This window comes from Loxodonta africana, chromosome 7, assembly GCF_030014295.1.
Source record: "Loxodonta africana isolate mLoxAfr1 chromosome 7, mLoxAfr1.hap2, whole genome shotgun sequence".
Lineage (NCBI taxonomy): Eukaryota > Metazoa > Chordata > Mammalia > Proboscidea > Elephantidae > Loxodonta > Loxodonta africana.
The window spans coordinates 56,130,815-56,149,582 of NC_087348.1; the positions used below are offsets into that span (position 1 = coordinate 56,130,815).

Consider the following 18,768-nt stretch of genomic DNA (forward strand, 5'->3'; position numbering starts at 1 on the left):
AAGGCTGTGAATCCTTACACAGAAGCACACTGCCACATACGTCTCCCTCAGAGCCACTGGTGGTTTCTAACCAACCCTTCTGTCAGCAGTTGACGGCTTTACCCACTGCATCACCAGGGCTCCTTCAAAGAAGAACAGTATGGAAAAAGGGAAGGCTTAGTAGAAGTGGTATTTATTTGGCACGGAGCTGAAGAAAGGGTTCAACTTAAGGGTGGACACAGTTCAGAGAATCAGATGAGATAAAGAAGGGAAATCCAGGCAAGAACAACAGGAGTGAAAACTGGAAGCAGGAATAAACATGGTTTTGAATATACTACCTCAAATGGAGTGGTGGCTGCTCTTGGGGGGGTAACGAGAAAAAAGGTGAGTTGGATGAGTTAGGGTCAGAATATGCTAGGTTTCAGCAATAGGAAATAGGGAAAAAAACATTGAAAGTTTCTGAACAGACACCTGTGGTGATGAAACCACTGTTCAAAGTAAAAAAAAGAAAAGTAGTGGTGACATTCATGATGGATTAGGAGAAGAAAATACAATAGCTGAATGGAGAGGGTTAGACCCAGGGCAACCAGGAGATGTTAAAGTAATCCTGTCATGAAATGTTTAAAACTTGTACATGAAAGCATCTAACTCAAGGTCAACACAGCCTAGGGCTTGGGTAAATGTTAGTGGAATCTAAACTGAAATTAGAAACCTATTTTTTCTTGATTCAGGAACTTCTCAGTGGTCCTAGGAATCCGTAACGCATCGAGAATATTATTCGCTTTATAAAATTTCATTTATATGAGATTTTGGATTAGCTTTTTAAAATTATTACTTTAGGGTGTACTGAAATGCCTTGCTCTCTGCCTCACCCAGATTGTTTCACGCTGTTTTTACTAAACGCACATTTCCACCCTTACTCTCAAACAGATTTGTAGGGAAGATTCAACCGTTGAATTTTTAAAATTAAAGAACTGCCACAAAAGGAGAAAGTGCTATGCGTAGGCAGTTTATTTTCAACATCTCATTTACACGCCTAATGGCCACGTACTCCCAGAGATTAAGAATGGAAAGGAGCTTGGAGATAATACCCCAGTTCCACAGAAGGGATTAGGGGAATGCGAGGGTGAACTGTACACGGTCACGAAGCCGCTAATTGTCACGCAAGGACTAGAAGTCCAGGCTTCCTGACTCTTTTACGCGGGGCCAAGAATTCCAATAGAGTAGGATAAAGCTTGAACCCCGAGGCAAGGACTAAGTGTCTGGAAAGAAGCTTTGGTAGATCTCGGGAGGTCAAAGCACTCCAGAATTTCCAGACTCCTGACAGAGAGGCCAAGGCGTAACCCAACTGCACAGCGAACCGGCACCCTCACCCGCACCTCCCGCTCTCGCGATACTAGCCGGCCCTCGTCCTCTGGGCGAAGCCCCGCCCAACACAGATGCCCCTCTGTCGTCATTTCCTGTGGGTCTGCAGGCAAAGGGAGAAGATGGCGGCTCTAGGGGAACCTGTGCGGCTGGAGAGGGGTGAGTGCTGCCAAGGCCGGATCGGGATGGGCGGAGGGGGTGGCAGTGTGCCGGGTTGCCGGAGGGGAGGAGGGGAGACCCAGGCTCCGACACCCGGAACTAGGCGTCTCTTGCGCTGGCTCCGGCGACCACCGAAGTCGCTGCGCCCGACCCCGGGGAGGGCGCTTGCGGTCTCTTGATTGATACCCAGACCCCGCCTTTGCTCTCACGAACTGTCCCAAAGCACAGCACAGTCACACACAACATGATTCCTGCGTTCGCAAACACACACTCGCTGTCTGGTTGCACATAGCAGACGCGGCATTCAGAGACACGTAAACCGGAGAAGGAAACATCACACACCACTTAGAGCTTTCGTTATGTAGCCCTCACGCAGTGCCTCTATATATTCGTGCATAAACCCAGTGTCTTCGCCTTCACTTACATATCGCACACTTTTCAGACGCAAAGTACATTCCCACAGAACCCCATTTATTTACACGGAAAAATTCTGTCGTTACTTTCACCACTTCACTTGTATTTGGGGCGGGGTATTTCCTGCCTTTAGTGCCCCTCCCAGGGGTGGTGTAGGTGTTTTACTGACTTAGTCTTGGAAACGGAGTTGCGTAACTTGGTTACCTAGGCGGAATAGTGGTAGATGGTAAGTAATTGGGATTGCAATCTCGTTCGTTCTGTACAAACCCTACAGTTGCTAGCTGCAGTTGGTTACTTGCCTTTTAGGAAAGATGCCAAGAAGAATAAAACCTGTTCTGCTGAGTAGTTAGAGAAAGCTTGTTGAAAATCCTTGACTATGCTCCTACCAGTGTCCTGCTACAGATTTTCAGTATTCCACTCTTTCCTCCCCAAATCCTTTATTTCAAACAATTTCAAAGTACGCGTTTGACATAGCAGTGTCAGAAGTCATCGATGAGACTTAAGGAGTACAGAATGAACAATTTGAGTACCAGTAGTAAACAAAGTAAGTCCCTGGGTGGCCCACACGGGTTGCATTGGACTACTAACCTGAAGGCTGTAGGCTGGAACCCACCCACTGGCAATGCAGAGTAAAGACGTGGTGATCTGCTTCTGTAAAGATTACAGCCAGGAAAACCCATTAGGAGCAGTATTACTCTCTTACACATGGTGTAGGTCCAGGAGTCTAAATTGGCTGGATAGCACCAGGTTAATGACGATGTAGATTGAAATTATCTTGCAAATATTAACATCTTGCAGTTACAGTCTGTATGCTAAGTAACTTCTCTAAGAAGTGAATACATTTTCAGAATTATTGTACTTACAGAAACCTTTTTCCTCATACCGTCACACAAACAAATGCATGCTTAACATTGTTAGTTTGTTCCTTATGGTTTTCAGTTGGGAAGTCTCTTTTTAGGTGAAATTGTTTCTCTGCAGCCCACCAGGCTATTAATTAAAGCATTATTTTTGACAGAGGAGTAGCTACTCTGGGAAGATTTGCTAAGTTAGGCCTAAGACTGTGACGTCTTCCTCCTGAGTACAGTGGCACTGTGCTTTGTAGCTGGGAACAAATCTGTTTGGTGTTAACAGGAGTAGGTGTTTTTCTTTGAAAGCTAGTTGTAGGATTCTGACATGTTGGCAGTCTTTTGTATTTTTAACTGCATGCAGCACACAATCATAGGGAACTTCACATTTGACATTTAGTTTTGGTAGTTATGGCCTTCCCCCCACTCCAGGTCCCCCCTTCTTCAGTTTCTAATTAATAGTATGCATTACTGGTGGTAACCATTTAGGAGCATAAGACAGTCAGATTAACATCAATTCTGATTCTTTAGAATTCTTAACAGACTTTATTGTCAAACAGTTCAATGCATTTTACAGTGTCACATTGATATGCCTGATCAAGATCCTGAGTGCCTTCTGAATCATCCAAACATGATTCATTGGAACGCGTTTAATCACGTATTAGGTACAGTGTAAAGAATATTTTACTTTTGCAAATTTTTTGTTAATTGGAAATTTTTATATGGCTTATGTATTTTAACTTTATAAACCAAAATAATTGATGAACCATCAGTCCTGTTCATCAGCCATCCTGGTGGTGGGAAATCATAGTGGAGATTTGTTTGTTTCCATTGCGATTGATTAACGTCGTTTTCAGCTTTTATTTACCAACAATCGTGAAGATGGCACAGGACTGGGCAACCTTTTGTTCTGCATATATAAGATTGCCAAGAGTCAGAGCCAACTTGACAGCACCTAACAACAGCAACGTTTTTATTACCTGAAATTGAAAAATCTACTTCTTTCTTCTTTACGTTTATTCCTAGTTTTCCATCTGTAAACATAAAGGCTGTATAATTCCATAAAAAAATTTTTCTAGTCCTTCAGTATAATATGACATTCAGAACTTCCTTTTTTTAAGTCAAAAAGAGATACGGTAATAGTAGAATAATAGGTATTATAGCCCCCTGGAGTAAAAAAACAAGAAAAAATAAATAAAGTAGAGATAATCATTAACACTATTATAACATGACTCTGAAACTTATAAAATTTCATAATTCAGAAAACGTATTTGAACACTTATCCTCACACTTCGCATTGAGAATTGCCTAACATGCTAAATATATTTTTATAAATATATATAACTCCTTATTATTTCTTATGATTAATTGATGCCAGTATAATACTTATGCTTGTGATATGCCAGGCCCTGTTCCATATATTGTTTGGTTCTGTTTTCAAGTAATTTATGAGGAAGATAGCATTATTTCCATTTTACGGTGTTGGCAGCTGAGACATAAGAAAACCATTGCCGTGGAGTTGATTCCAACTCATAGTGACCCTGTAGGACAGAGTAGAACTGACCCATAGGGTTCCCAAGCTGTCATCTTTATGGAAGCAGACTGCCACATCTTTCTCCCATGGAGCACCTGGTAGGTTTGAACTACCTACCTTTCAGTTTGCAGTTGATCCCTTTAACCACTTTGCCACCAGGGCTCCTTAACTGAGAGGGAGGTTAAATAACTTGTCCAAGCTATTTTTGGAGCTGGATTGACAAAATTAATTGTTTTTATTTTTCTATTTTGTAAGCATGTGTATTGAATTAATCTTGTTTTGATTAAAACACCATGTTAATGATCCAAATTTGAAAATAGACCAGTTAGTTTTATTCATTTATACTATTGTTTCAAATATGTCTCTGCCACAGACAGTTTATATCTATATATGTATCTGTTTTCCTTTGAGAAAAGAACAGTGATTTCACCAGCACACAGTGTTTTGTACTGTTCAGTGCTTTGGTTACTAATAATGATAATTAGATAAATTTTTATGACAACAAAGTTTCTCATAATACTGTCACCTTTTCTGAAGCAGTACATTGTTCGTGTTGTCTATCACATTTCAACATTAGTTCTTTCCTGGACATCTGTAGTGTTTTGTTTTCAATTTTTCTGTGTCTGTCAAAGATGTTATTTTCCAAATTTTATACTTGTATGCATTTGAAGGGCAAAATATTGAACGATGCAGGAAGCATCAAGAGAAGATAGCAGGAACACACAGTCACTGTACTAAAAACAACTGGTTGACGTTCAGCCATTTCAGGAGGTAGCATATGATCAAGAACCGATGGTGCTGAAGGAAGAATTCCAAGCTGCACCGAAGGCACTGGTGAAAAACAAGGCTCCAGGAATTGACGGAATACCAATTGAGATGTTTCAATAAACGGATGCAATGCTGGAAGTGCTTACTGCTCTATGCCAAGAAATCTGGAAGACCACCCAACTGGAAGTGATCCATATTTATGCCCATTCCAAAGAAAGCTGATCCAGTAGAATGGAAATTATTGAACATTACCATCAACATCACACACAAGTTTAATTTTGCTAGAGATAACTTCAAAAATGGTTATGCCAGCACATCGAGAGGGATCTGCAAGAAATTCAAACAGAATTTAGAAGAGGACGGGAACGAGCAGCATCATTGCTGATGTCGGATCTTGGTTGAAAGCAGAGAATACTAGAAAGGTGTTTACCTGTGTTATATTGACTGTGCAAAAGCATTTAACTGTGTGGATCATAACAAATTATGGATAACATTGTGAAGTATGGGAATTCCAGAACACTTAATTGTGCTCATGCAGAACCTGGACACAAAGTCCAAGAGGCAGTTGTTTAGACATGAGGAGGGGCTACTGCATGATTTAAAATCAGGAAAGGTGTGAGTCAGGGTTGTATCCTTTCACCATGCTTACTTAATTTGTATGCAGTCTTCACAACTGGACGAGTAAGCAACATCATGATAAACGGAGAAAATATTGAAGTTGCCAAGGATTTCATTTTACTTGGATCTGTAATCAATGCCCGTGGAAGCAGTAGTCAGGAAATCAAATGACTTACTGCGTTGGGCAAATCTACTGCAAAAGACTTCTTTAATGTTGAAAGATAGCACCTTGAGGACTAAGGTACGCCTGACCCGCGCCATGGTATTTTCAGTGGCCTTGTATGCATGCAAAAGCTGGACAGTGAATAAGGAAGACCAAAGAATTGACGCCTTTGAATTATGGTGTTGGACAGGAATATTGAGTATACTGTGGACTGCCAGAAGAATGAACAAATCTATCTTGGAAGAAGTACAGCCAGAATCCTCCTTAGAAGCAAGGATGGTGAGGCTTTGTCTCATGTACTTTGGACGTCTTATCAGGAGCAGCCAGTCCCTGGAGAAGGACATCATGCTTGGGTGAAGTAGAGTCAGCGGAAAAGAGGAAGACCCTCAACAAAATGGATGACACAGTGGCTACAACAGTGGCCTCAAACATAGCAATGATTTGAGGAAGGTGCAGGACTGGGCAGTTCTGTTCTTTTGTACATAGGGCCACGATGAGTTGAAACTGACTTGATGGCATCTAACAACAACAACATGACACCAGTCTATCTTCCTAATGTACTGTAAGATTTATCATTCTTCTTAGTTTTTGCTTTCCTACCCTCCATGCACACACACTTATACACATATGCACGCTCACACTCTGACAGTTTTTTGTCCATCTTCTACGTATTTCTAGTTACTCCTCAAGGAGTGAATCCTGATAACTTCACTGTTACATAGTCATGTAGAGACTCCCCAGAGAAATTGATCTATCAATGTGTGTCTGTTTAACTCTGTAGATATTTGTAGAGCAATTGAATTGTTGGAAAAACTGCAAAGGAGTGGCGAGGTACCACCACAGAAACTTCAGGCATTACAAAGAGTTCTGCAAAGTGAGTTCTGCAATGCCGTAAGAGAGGTGAGTAAACCAGATTAAAATTTACTAAAAACTTGAGCAGATTAGGTAAGATAATACCCTGAAATTCGGGTTCACAATTTTGTAAGGAAATAATCTTTAGAAAAACATTAGAATTTACCCTGCTTGTTTTTTGGGTTTCTAAAAAAACCGTTTACAAAGATGTGTAACTTTGCTAAAATTTTAACATTCGTTAACCCCAAAAAGACCTCAAATGTGGTATTTTCTGGAATTTAAAATTGTGGTGCTAATGTTTTTTACAGGTATACGAACACGTCTATGAGACTGTGGACATCAGTAGCAGTCCTGAAGTGAGAGCTAATGCGACTGCAAAGGTAAATTTTTTTCATTTACCAAAAGTGAGAGAATTCTTCGTAAATTAGAGACTTAAAACATATAAATGCGATTATTAGATTTATAATAGGCTTATTTTGAAAACTAACACAGTGTCTTTCAAACTGTACTGAACTTCTCAAGTGCTAAGATAAGCAGGAGATTTTTAAATTAGATTCCTATAGGATATTTTCTGAAGTTTAGATAGTGCATTAAAAATGAACTTGCACACAAATGATAACATACATATACACTACATAATTGTTATACCTGGAATTATGCAAATTTTAATCAAAATTCTGAGGTATAAATTATTACTTTTATTTTATTGATGAGGACAACTATGGCAAGCAAGATTGGGTTGCATGTCTCAAACTACAAAATTAGTAAATGATGGGGCTAGGGCACTTTCTCCACAGCCTTTGCTGTCTGCTTTAGCTCTGCAGATACAGTATAATGTCTGTATGGATGACCTGTTCAGAGCTGCACATGGCAGGTTTTATGTGCTTTTCTACACCAGTGTTTTCCTCAGATAATTCAGGTATTGACCTCTATGTTCATTAGACTCCATTAGGGTAAATTACCAGCAGAAGGTGACCTACACTAGAATTAATATTAATAAATGATTTTTCATTAATAATGTCTTAGCTGGAGCCCTGGCAGCACAATGGTTAAGAGCTATGGCTGCTAACCAAAAGGTCAGCAGTTCAAACCTACCAGCAGCTCCTTGGAAACTGTATGGGGCAGTTCTGCTCTGTCCTGTAGGGTTGCTATGAGTCAGCATTGACTCCATGGCAGCATGTTTGGTTGGTTTCGGTTTAGTGTCTTAGTTAGCTGGTGCTGCTGTTAACAGAAGTACCACAGTTAGGTGGCTGTGAGAACAGGAATTTATTTTCTCATGGTTCTGGAGGCTGAAAGTCCAAATCCAGGTCGTGGCCTTGTTGATTCCTTCCTTGTTGGTAGTCTCGGGTGTTCCTTGGTGTTCCTTACTTAGTATCCATCTTTCCCAGTGTGTGCATGTGCCTGTTTAATCTGCTTTTTTATGAGTCAGAAGTGATTAGTTGTAGGACATAGCCTACAAAGGTATGGCCTCATTAACATAATACAGAACCCTATTTCCAAATAGGATTACACCTACAGAGTAGGGGTTAGGATGTGTACAGTGTTCGTCTGCCCACCAAGCCTGTTTGCCAGGTGCTGTGCACACAGGACTGCACAGCGCTTCAAGGCACTGGATGGGCCAGGAGTGACCTGAAATATCTTAACACTTTCTACATAATCCCAGGGTATTCTTTCCAGTCATCTCTGAAAAAAATTTGTCAACATTCAAACTTCAGAAACATGTGCCTCAAAAGTAGTTTTTAGTCTATAGGAAAATCCAACACTTCTACAACAAAAAGACAAATAACCCAATTAAAAAATGAACAAAGACTATGAACAGACACTTCACCAAAGAAGACATTCAGGCAGTTAACAGACTCATGAGGAAATGCTCTCAGTCACTAGCCATTAGAGAAATGCAAATCAAAAGTACAGTGAGATAACCATCTCACCCTGACATTACTGGCACAAATCGAAAAAAACAGAAAATAACAAATGTTGGAGAGGCCGTGGGAAGACTGGAATTCTTACTGCTGGTGGGAATGAGATATGGTACCACCATCTTGGAAAACAATACGGTGCTTCCTTTAAAAGCTAGAAATCAAAATACCATACAATCTAAAAATCCTACTCTTAGGAATATATTCTAGAGAAATAAGAGCTGTCACACGAATAGACATGTGCACACTCATGCTCATTGCAGCACCGGTCACAATAATAAAAAGATGGAAACAACCTAAGTGTTCATCAGCAGATGAATAGATAAGCAATTTTGGTGAATACACACAATGGAATACTACACAGTGATGAATCTGCAAACATCTCACAACAGATAAATCTGGAGGGTATTATGCTGAGTGAAATAAGTTAATCACAAAAGGAGAAATACGAAATCACTACTGTAAAAACTCATGAAAAGGTTTATACACAGAAAAACAATCTTTGATAGTTATGAGGGAGGGGAGGGGTAGGGAGGAAAAAACACTTAACTAGACAATAGGTAAGTGGTAACTTTGGTGAAGGTTGAGACAATACACAATACTGGGGAGGTCAGCACAACTTGACCAAGGCAAAGTCAGAAGATTCATAGACACATCCTAACTCACCGAGGGGCCGAGTTACTGGGCGGAGGACTGGGGACCATGATCTCTGGGGATACAAACCCCAAAACAAACCCACTGCCGTCAAGTTGATTCTGACTCATAGCGACCCTATGGGACAGAGTAGAACTGCCCCTTAGAATTTCCAAGGAGCGCCTGGCAGATTCGAACTGCCAACCTTTTGGTTAGCAGCCGTAGCACTTAAGCACTACACCACCAGGGTTTCCGTCTCGGGATATCTCCCTCAATTTGCATAACATGATTTATAAAGAAAATGTTCTACATCCTACTTTGGTGAATAGTGTCTTAAAAGCTTGTGAGTGGCTATCTAAGAGAAATCTGCTGGTCCCATCCTGTCTGGAGCAAGGGAGACTGAAGAAAACCAAAGACAGAAGGGAAAATTAGTCCAAAGGACTAATGGACCACAACTACCACAGCCTCCACCAGATTGAGTCCAGCATAACTAGATGGCGCCCAGCTACCACCACCAACTGCTCTAACAGGGATCACAGTAGAGGGTCCCAGACAGAGCAGGAGAAAAATGTAGAACAAAATTCAAACTAACAAAGAAGGACCAGACTTATTGGTCTGACAGAGACTAGAGAAATCCCAAGAGTTTGTCCCCTGGACACTCTCTTAGCTCGGTACTGAAGTCACTCCTGAGGTTTACCGTTCAGCCAAAGATTAGGCAGGACTATAAAACAAACAATAACACATGTAGTTCAACCCTGTAAAACCCAGTCCCGGTGCCGTCTGTATATGAGACTAAATGGACACACCAGCCTGGGGGCAAGGACCAGAAGGCAAAAGGGGACGGGAAAGCTGGATGGATGGAAATGGAGAACCCGAGGTTGAGAAGGGGAGAATGTTGGCACGTGGGGTTGGCAGCCAATGTCACCAAACAATATGTGTATTAATTGTTTCATGAGAAACTAATTTGCTTTGTAAACTTTCACCTAAAGCACAAAAAAAGTAGTTTTTAAAAGAGATAAGAAGAAGTGAAGTAAAAAAGGTCATATTTTTAAGTATGTAAGATTTTCTTACAGGCTACTGTCGCTGCATTTGCTGCCAGTGAAGGACATTCTCATCCTCGAGTTGTTGAGCTGCCAAAAACAGAAGAGGGCCTTGGATTCAATATTATGGGAGGCAAAGAACAAAACTCTCCAATCTATATATCTCGAATAATTCCAGGTGGAATTGCTGATAGACATGGGGGCCTCAAACGAGGAGATCAGCTCCTTTCTGTTAATGGAGTGGTAAGGATGCATTTTATTTCTGTTCATAGTGATGTGTTGTGACCACTTGGGAGTGTATTCAAGTTATAGAAACAAGATGTTGACTGGGGCGGGGGCGGGGGGGGGACCAAAGAAACTTTGTAGTTTAGAAATCCCCTGGGTGAATCCCAGGCAGTATTGTCTTTTTTAAAGAACTTAAAAGTGTTTTTTGTTTCTTTCCAGTGTAAATTAGCAATGTTTAGTGTGGTTTTTATGAAGTAATTAAGCTCTTTAGTAGTTAAGGCAATACATTAAAGTAGAAATCTACCCTCATTTTAGTCTCCTAGAATGGTAATTGCTTGATTTACTTCTGACTTAGTGAAATAACAGGGCCGGTAGATTGATGTGCTGATATTCGGAACTTATAAACCAGTACCTAGACTATAAGCAGAATATGATTTAGCAGAGGATTTCACACTGGTTAAAATGACAAGGCCAGATTTTGTTTAGTTTTATAGTACTGAAATGATCTAACAACATTTTATTTGTATGCATTTTAAATATTTTTACATTTTGAGCTACTTACAAAACCTAGATAATAATTGCATGTGTGTGTTTTTTTTCCTAGAGCGTTGAAGGAGAACATCATGAAAAAGCTGTAGAACTGCTGAAAGCAGCTCAAGGGAAGGTTAAACTAGTAGTACGATATACACCAAAAGTCTTAGAAGAAATGGAGTCACGCTTTGAAAAAATGAGATCAGCAAAACGCAGGCAACAGACATAATGCAGTTTACAACTTTATATTCCACTTTGCTTTTAGCTAGAGAAGTTTTGCTTGTGACCTACTGATGGCCGCAATGCCAGTGATTGTAAAAAACAAACAAAAACTTCCATGAATTCTCCTTGCCATTTTATAAATGCCTATTTTAACATCATTTATGGTTCCAGAGATGCAGATGCTTTTTTCTGACAAGAAAAAGTAAAAGGGGATGAGGGCAATTCTGTCCCGCTGTTTTTACAGGCATTTTTCAAATGCAGATTTTGTCATAAAGTTGTTATAGATTTTTAAAAATGCTTTTTTAATATTAAAATGTACTTTTAACATTCTTAATCTTTTTTTAAAAAAAGCTTTCTTCATTTGGCTGCTTATTTAAAAATAACAGCTCTCCAATCCTTTTTTTGCTTACTCTGTTTTTTTTTACCTGTAAAATTTCTTTATGGTTTTCCAAGAAATTCGACATCAAGTCTCAGCTCAGCAGTTCACTACACTGTCAGTGGTAACATCACCGCTGCGTTTTGTACTTTTGAACACACACACAATACCGTAATCAATGGGAAATCATAACTTGGCACAGTGGAAGTTTTTTACTTTTATTTAAACATAATGTATAAGGAATATTCATTTATACTGATTTATAAAAAGTTTTTAAACACTGAAACAATCATTGCTAAAATATGTATTCTTTCAAAATATTAGAGCAGTAAGGTAAGGGGATGTAATTTGATTGTTAGCATCCCTGATTACATCCCTTTCTATTTATATTCAGTAATATATCTTAAACTACAAGTGCATAAACAAGTTCAAATTTCATCTTTCGCAAATTTGTTTAATGCTATTCATTTTTATTTAAATAGAGTTCTTTTATTTTGGTCCTTTTCGTTCCTAGAGATGAGCCAGTTTTAGTTTTCATGAGCAATAGTGGAAGCAAAGAAGAAAAAGCAATTCTTTTCACCTCAACTAGCTGCAAGAGTTACACAGTTTTACTAGCTCAATTTAAATGATTGATTTTAAAGAAGAAGGAAAGATGTATTTAAGATGTATAGAAATTATGAGGTGATACATTAAGAATCTGCAGACTCTTTGTCAAAATGAATAAGAACTCATTCATATTGAAATGGTTGGGTTTAGAAATGCAACCTTTGTTTAGTCATCAGAATGATGGGGATTTTGAGGGGTTACTTTATTTCATTTGTCCACTGGAGGTCACTGTTTCACTGAAAGGCAGCTATTAGTATATGACTGTGACTGAGGTCTTTTTAAAGGCTGAAGTTAAATGAGGTTCCTTTTTCATCACAACTTAGAGGAAAATTTGTATGGTTTTTAAAAATTTTAGGTGACAGATGCTAAAAAGAAGATAATGGATTGAAATATATAAGGAATTTGGCTTAATTACCCTGTGTAAAAAGTGGGCATTTTGTAACATTCCTTCAGGAAGAATAGAAATGTGTACCTTTTCCTGCATGTTTGTGAGCACTGTTAGTCTTAAAAGATTATTCCAGTCTTCAATGATTTTCAGAATAAAAAGTCAGTCAGCATTGTTATTTATCATTTAGGTATTGAACACTGGATTGCATGGTTGAATGTGTCTCTAGTCCGCCTCCAAATGTGCTTGTTATTGATAGGATCGTGTTGTTAAATTGTATATTTTCAAAATTAGTTGATGTTTTTAAAATGTTGAGACCAAAGTAGTGTAGGAGAATTAAGGACTTAATTTAATTGTGAAATTATTAGAGATATTTGTTGTAGAGGTTTATATATTAAAGAGAGGTATCAGTGCATATAAAAAACAGTAATATTATTGTTATGCTTGTATTCTTGCATTACAGGGTAAGTAAACCCTGAAGAAATCTTATTTTAGTGTAGCTACAGCTGAATAGTTTTTAAGGGTATGTCAGCATTTCATTATAAATTATAGCTTCCTGGTTCAATATCAGCTGTTTCAGAACTTTCAGCCAAGTTAAATCTCTTTTGGTGTTGCAACTTAGTAAATTGAGTAAGCTGTTTTTTTTTTTCGTTCCACAGTAATCCACAATCTGTTCTTTGTGTGGGTTGGCACGTATTTATAATTCTTAAAATGAGGATAGTTTAAAGGAGCCAAATACAGTAGTTTTACTTGCTACTATTAAGCCTGAGCAGCAGTAGTTTGTTTTCATTAATACGGTTTTCAGTGTATCCCAGAATTTTAAATCTTGACCATAGAAAAAGTCATTCAGTGACAAAGATGTACAGTAGTGGTCTAGTATAGGGAGGAAATGAAAGGAATTTTTATCTTATAAATATATGGTTCATGAACACAAGTTGGCACATTTAAGTGCATAATAGATGTTTGATTTGTAAATTATAAATTATCTTCTCCAGTTTCCATTTATTTTCATGGTATTTCAAAATGGAGTGACTCTTTGGTTCTCAACCTTAGTTAAATATTAGAACATTCTGCTGAGTTTTAAAACAATATTGATACCTGGGTCCCATCCCTCACCAACTAAATCATAGTCTCCAGGGTGAGGGTAGGCACTTAAAATTTTTAAAAGTTTTCTAAGTGGTTCTAATGGACACCTGAAGTTGAAGGTCACTAGTTTTCCCCCTTTAAAAATGCTCTAATCACACTGGACTTGGTTTGGAAGTATCAGAATAATTCAGTTTGCAACTACTTAATGATTGCTTATATTTCTTAGTAATTTCTTTAGGAATAAAAGGTACTTGGCATTCCTTATCTGGGAAGTAATTGCAATCTACCTTTATTATTGTTTTTTAAGATACAGTCTGTCAGGAGTTTAAATGTTAAATGTCTGTCATCTTTCCGCTCTCTTCACCTTTAAAACTTACAAAAGTAGATGTTTATTATTTGAGAAAGCATGTTTAAAAGTGCAGATGAGAAGTACTGTCATTGAGAATTGTGTGCTGTCTTAAATGGCCACGTTATCCATTCGTATAATATCAGATTATAGTGCCTAGTTCTTGGGGTTTGATGATTCAGAGATGTGTTTTTTTTTTTTAATCATTGTCCTCCTCTAAATTTTTAAGTCATTTTGTTCAAGTACTTAAGTAATTTGGCTCAAGTACTTTGTTTACAATTAAAATGGATATTATAGCATTTAATAGAAGAAATGGTTATGACCTAACTGAAAAGAATGTCAGCATGACTTGGTGTGGATTTAAGAGAATACATGTGAATATTTTATAATGTGGAAAGATCATTGAAATATCAAGGATACTAGTAATTGTATTTCCTGAATAAATGAATGTTTATGAATTTTCTAACTGCTAACAGTCTGGTTTTTATACTTTTTACTGCCCCACATTTCATTAGCTTCAAAGGTTGTGCGGTTCTCTAATGGTTAAGTAAAAGGGGAGGGGGGAACGGGTCACTTGCTTATTAATTAACAAGAACTTGCAAACTAATTTGTACCTGGATATGGTTTTTAGTAATGACAAATAGTATGCTTCTGCTTTAATTTTTAACTTTAGTTTGAAGTAAAGAAATACAATACCCAAGTGGATTTAAAATAACTCTTTCCAACAGATGACCTCATTATTTATCCATTTAATTCTGACTCTAAGGTTCATTCAAAAGAAATCCCTATTAAATTCTTGTCCTGTGGATTTGAAAAAAATCAGATATAACTGTACACAGTAGGTGTGTTTCTTAAAGCTGTGTGTAAAATAAGTTTTAAATGGAGTAAAAGTGTTATCAGTGGTGGTTGTGGAAATGAAACTTCAAATTCCTATATTTTGGCTTTCATTTTTCATAAAGTACAACTGCAAGAAAAAATTCTTGTAATATTTTAAGAGAGGCAGTATGGTAGGGAGTACAGCGACCCAGACTTGAATATCATGTCCATCACTCATTAACTGAGTAACTTTAGACAAGTTACCTAACTTCTCTCTGCCTTAATTCCCTCACTGTCATCAGAAATCAGAACGCCCATGAGTGTTACAAGGATGTCATTATTTCGTGCAGAGCAGAGTAAGCACCGTTTGTTTTTTGCTGTTATTTTCATGTAAAATACCTTCAAGACCTTATTAGCTCAAGAAAGATACTGTGAGGAAGTGATTAAAATTAGCAAGTCCCTATTTTTGATGCCTAGAAAACATAACCCTTAAATTATGCTTTATACCTTTATCAAGATTAAGACAAAGGAATTTTCAGATTTCTGTCCATTCTGATCAAAGAAACTCGTATGGAATTCTAAAATTAGTGGGGTTTTTCCAGACACAAGGTGGGGGTTGAGGCCACATTCAGAATGAAAAATCAGGAAAATCATGTCCAAGTAAAGGATTTGTTCAATTAGAAAAGCAAATTGTAGGGAGATTATGTCCTAACTCTAGAGGCAATGGATTGCTGGAATGGGTGTAAAATTCACTGCTGTGACATTTGAAAAGGCATGGTAATGTACAAGTAATCAGGTACAACTAAAAACATTTATTGTTAGACCTCTCTTTAAAATTTTAGTAGACCAGAATACCCGTTCTGTAAATCGATTCTGGTTTTGTTATAGTCACTATTGTTGCTTATTCTGATTTTTAATATGATGAAGTGATGAGCCAATGTTTGTATGTTTATTTCTTTAGTGGCAGATAGCCTCCACCTGATGAAATCTTTGAGTTGCTTTAAGAGCAAAACGTAAATTCAGTCAGAACCTGTTGGTCAATTTGGTATCTTTTAATTCTTTTAATAATGGGACACATGCTTCACGTAAATAACCAGGTAAATGTAAGAGTGCTCCTAAGTCTCAATCAAATGCCAAAGTTTTTTTGAACAGAGCCAAGACTTGGTCCTTTTTAAAGTGTTTTCTTTAGGAGAGGAAGTCTCAAAGAATTTTAACATGTTACAATTTCTCCAGAATTGTTCTAACTAGTTGGATAAAAAAGAAGAAAATTTAGCCATTGGCTGCAGGTAAGTTCCCTTTATATGGCAGTAATCAAAACTAATTCATTTCAAGGTGGGGCCAAGATGGTAGGGTAGCCAAACGCTTCCAGTGATCCCTCTTACAACAAAGACCCCCCCAAAAAAAAAAACACGTGAAATGAGTATATTTATGACAACCTAGGAGCCCTGAACATCAAAGGCAAAGTTAGAAAATGGACTGAGCAGCAAGGGGGTGGGAGAGAGGGTTCAGAAGTGGAGAGGAGCTGCTAGACCTCAATTGCCAGGATCCCTCAAGCACCATTCCTAGGAGCAGCTGTGATGGGCTGGTGGTAGCTTTTGACTGAAGTTTCCTCAGGGAGAAACAGCCAGCCGCGCAGCCTACTCACAGCTCCAGAACCAGAGAAGAACGGCGCTCTTGGCAAAAGCCAAGTACTTGCGTATATTGTAAAGTGCCCCCTTCCCCCAAACTGGTTTCAGTGGCTGTTGATTTCCCTGGGCCTGAGATAGGTCCTGCTGAGCGTCCTGAGCCATTCTCCTGGCCTTGGAGAAGAATTAAATTCACAGGGGAAAAGATAATTTGCCAGCTCCACTAACCTGGGGACCTCAGGACAGAAGTGGCTTCTGCCCAGGCATAAACAGTCCATGGACTTAGAATACCTTTCCCCACAGCATGGACCTGTATGGGCCTATTTCAGGAGAATAGGCCCTTGTTGACAGACTGCAACTGTTTCAGCTGTGTGGTGGAGAGGTGGGTGGCTTATGTTTGACACCGCTTTGCCTGTTAAACAGGGTCCTCACTTACCCACATGAGGGGCCTAAGGATTAGTGGCTCCACTCAGGTCACCCAGCCATCTGTGACAAAGATCCAAGGGTAACTGGTACCTCCCAGTCCTTACAACCAAAAGCATTTGGTACCCATGGTGTGTCTGCAGAATCCACCCACCTGTATGCTCTAGGGAACAAGGATGTGCTTTCCTCGCAGACACTCAAGAGTTGGTTGTCAGCCCCCTGCCTTGTTCAGATCTTGACCCCCTACTGCAACCGAATACCTGTACCTACACCAATCACCCCTTCTCCTCTAAGTCTGTAGGACAGAGTCTGTACCACACACTTGATGACCAAGTACCCGGACACCTAAGCTGAATCCATACAAGAAAAATGAATGGAACCCTAGGCTGATATACCTGATAACAGCTCTAGCCATCTGGTGCCAGGACATCAGAGCCTCAAAGGTGAAAATAAGCTAGCTCACTCAAGCAACCTATCTGGGCATATCAAAACAAAACAAAGCAAGAAGCTAGGATACAGTAAGCAAACAAACTAATACAATAACATAGATGGCTCAGAGACAACAGTCAATATCAAATCACATACAGAAGCAGACCATGATCGCTTCAACAAGCTCTGAAAACAAAGAATCAAGGGATCTTCTGGAAGAAGGAGCCTTCCTGGAATTACTGGATGCAAAATACAAAAGATTAATATACAGAACTCTTCAAAACATCAGGAAAGGAAAATATATAAACATAATCTACTTAGCACATAAAATTAAATGGGAAAAAGAAACTGTCAACACACAAAAAGGACATCAAAATGATAGCACTAAATTCACACCTATCCATAATTATGCTGAATGTAAATGGACTAAATGCACCAATAAAGAGACAAAGAGTGGCCCACAAAAAAAAGAGTGTCAGAATGGATTAAAAAACATGATCCGGCTATATGCTGCCTACAAGAGACACACAAGCAAACTAAAACTCAAAGGATGGAAAAAAATATATCAAGCAAACAATCAAAAAAGAGCAGGAGTGGTAATATTAATTTCTGACAAAATAGACTTTAAAGTTAAATCCATCATAAAGGATAAGGAAGGATACTATATAATGGTTAAAGGGACAATATACCAAGAAGATATAACCATATTAAATATTTATGCACTCAGTGACAGGGCTGCAAGATACATAAAACAAACTCACCATTGAAAAGTGAGATAGCTCCACAATAATAGTAGGAGGGTTCAACATGCCACTTCCGGTGAAGGACAGGACATCCAGAAAGAAGCTCAATAAAGACACGGAAGATCTAAATGCCAGAATCAACCAACTTGACCTCATACACAGAACACTCGACCCGACAGCAACCAAGTATACTTCCTTTGCTAGTGCACATGGAACATTCTCTAGAATAGACCACATATTAGGTCACAAAGCAAGCCTTAACAAAATCCAAAACACTGAAATATTACGAAGCATCTTCTCTGACCATAAGGCCATAAAAGTGGAAATCAATAACAGAAAAAGCAGGGAAAAGAAATCAAACACTTGGAAACTGAACAATAACCTGCTCAAAAATGACTGGATTATAGACGACATTAAGGATGGAATAAAGAAATTCATAGAATCCAATGAGAATGAAAACACTTCCTATCAGAACCTTTGGGACACAGTGAAAGCACTGCTCAGAGGTCAATTTGTATCAATAAATGCACACATCCAGAAAGAAGAAAGGGCCAAAATCAAAGAATTATCCCTACAATTTGAACAAATAGAGAGCAACAAAAGAAACCCTTAGGCACCAAAAGAAAGCAAATAATAAATATTAGAATTAAGTGAAATAGAACACAA

The 18,768-nt window shown here is 38.6% G+C and overlaps 1 protein-coding gene across 1 annotated transcript; it reads left to right on the forward strand.

The window, feature by feature from the left end:
• The first annotated feature begins 1,414 nt into the window (after positions 1-1,414).
• Positions 1,415-14,532, forward strand: LIN7C (lin-7 homolog C, crumbs cell polarity complex component). The gene is made up of 5 exons (XM_003412310.4): positions 1,415-1,503; positions 6,627-6,745; positions 7,006-7,077; positions 10,323-10,532; positions 11,119-14,532. The coding sequence occupies exons 1-5, from the start codon at positions 1,419-1,421 to the stop codon at positions 11,272-11,274; spliced, it is 642 nt and encodes a 213-aa protein (XP_003412358.2). The 5' UTR covers positions 1,415-1,418; the 3' UTR covers positions 11,275-14,532.
• Positions 14,533-18,768: the final 4,236 nt, after the last annotated feature.

Coding starts and splice junctions, on each gene's coding strand:
- LIN7C (XM_003412310.4), top strand. CDS start 1,419: ATGCCCCTCTGTCGTCATTTCCTGTGGGTCTGCAGGCAAAGGGAGAAG. Junction 1,504..6,626: donor ACCTGTGCGGCTGGAGAGGG/GTGAGTGCTGCC, acceptor TTAACTCTGTAG/ATATTTGTAGAGCAATTGAA. Junction 10,533..11,118: donor TCCTTTCTGTTAATGGAGTG/GTAAGGATGCAT, acceptor TTTTTTTCCTAG/AGCGTTGAAGGAGAACATCA.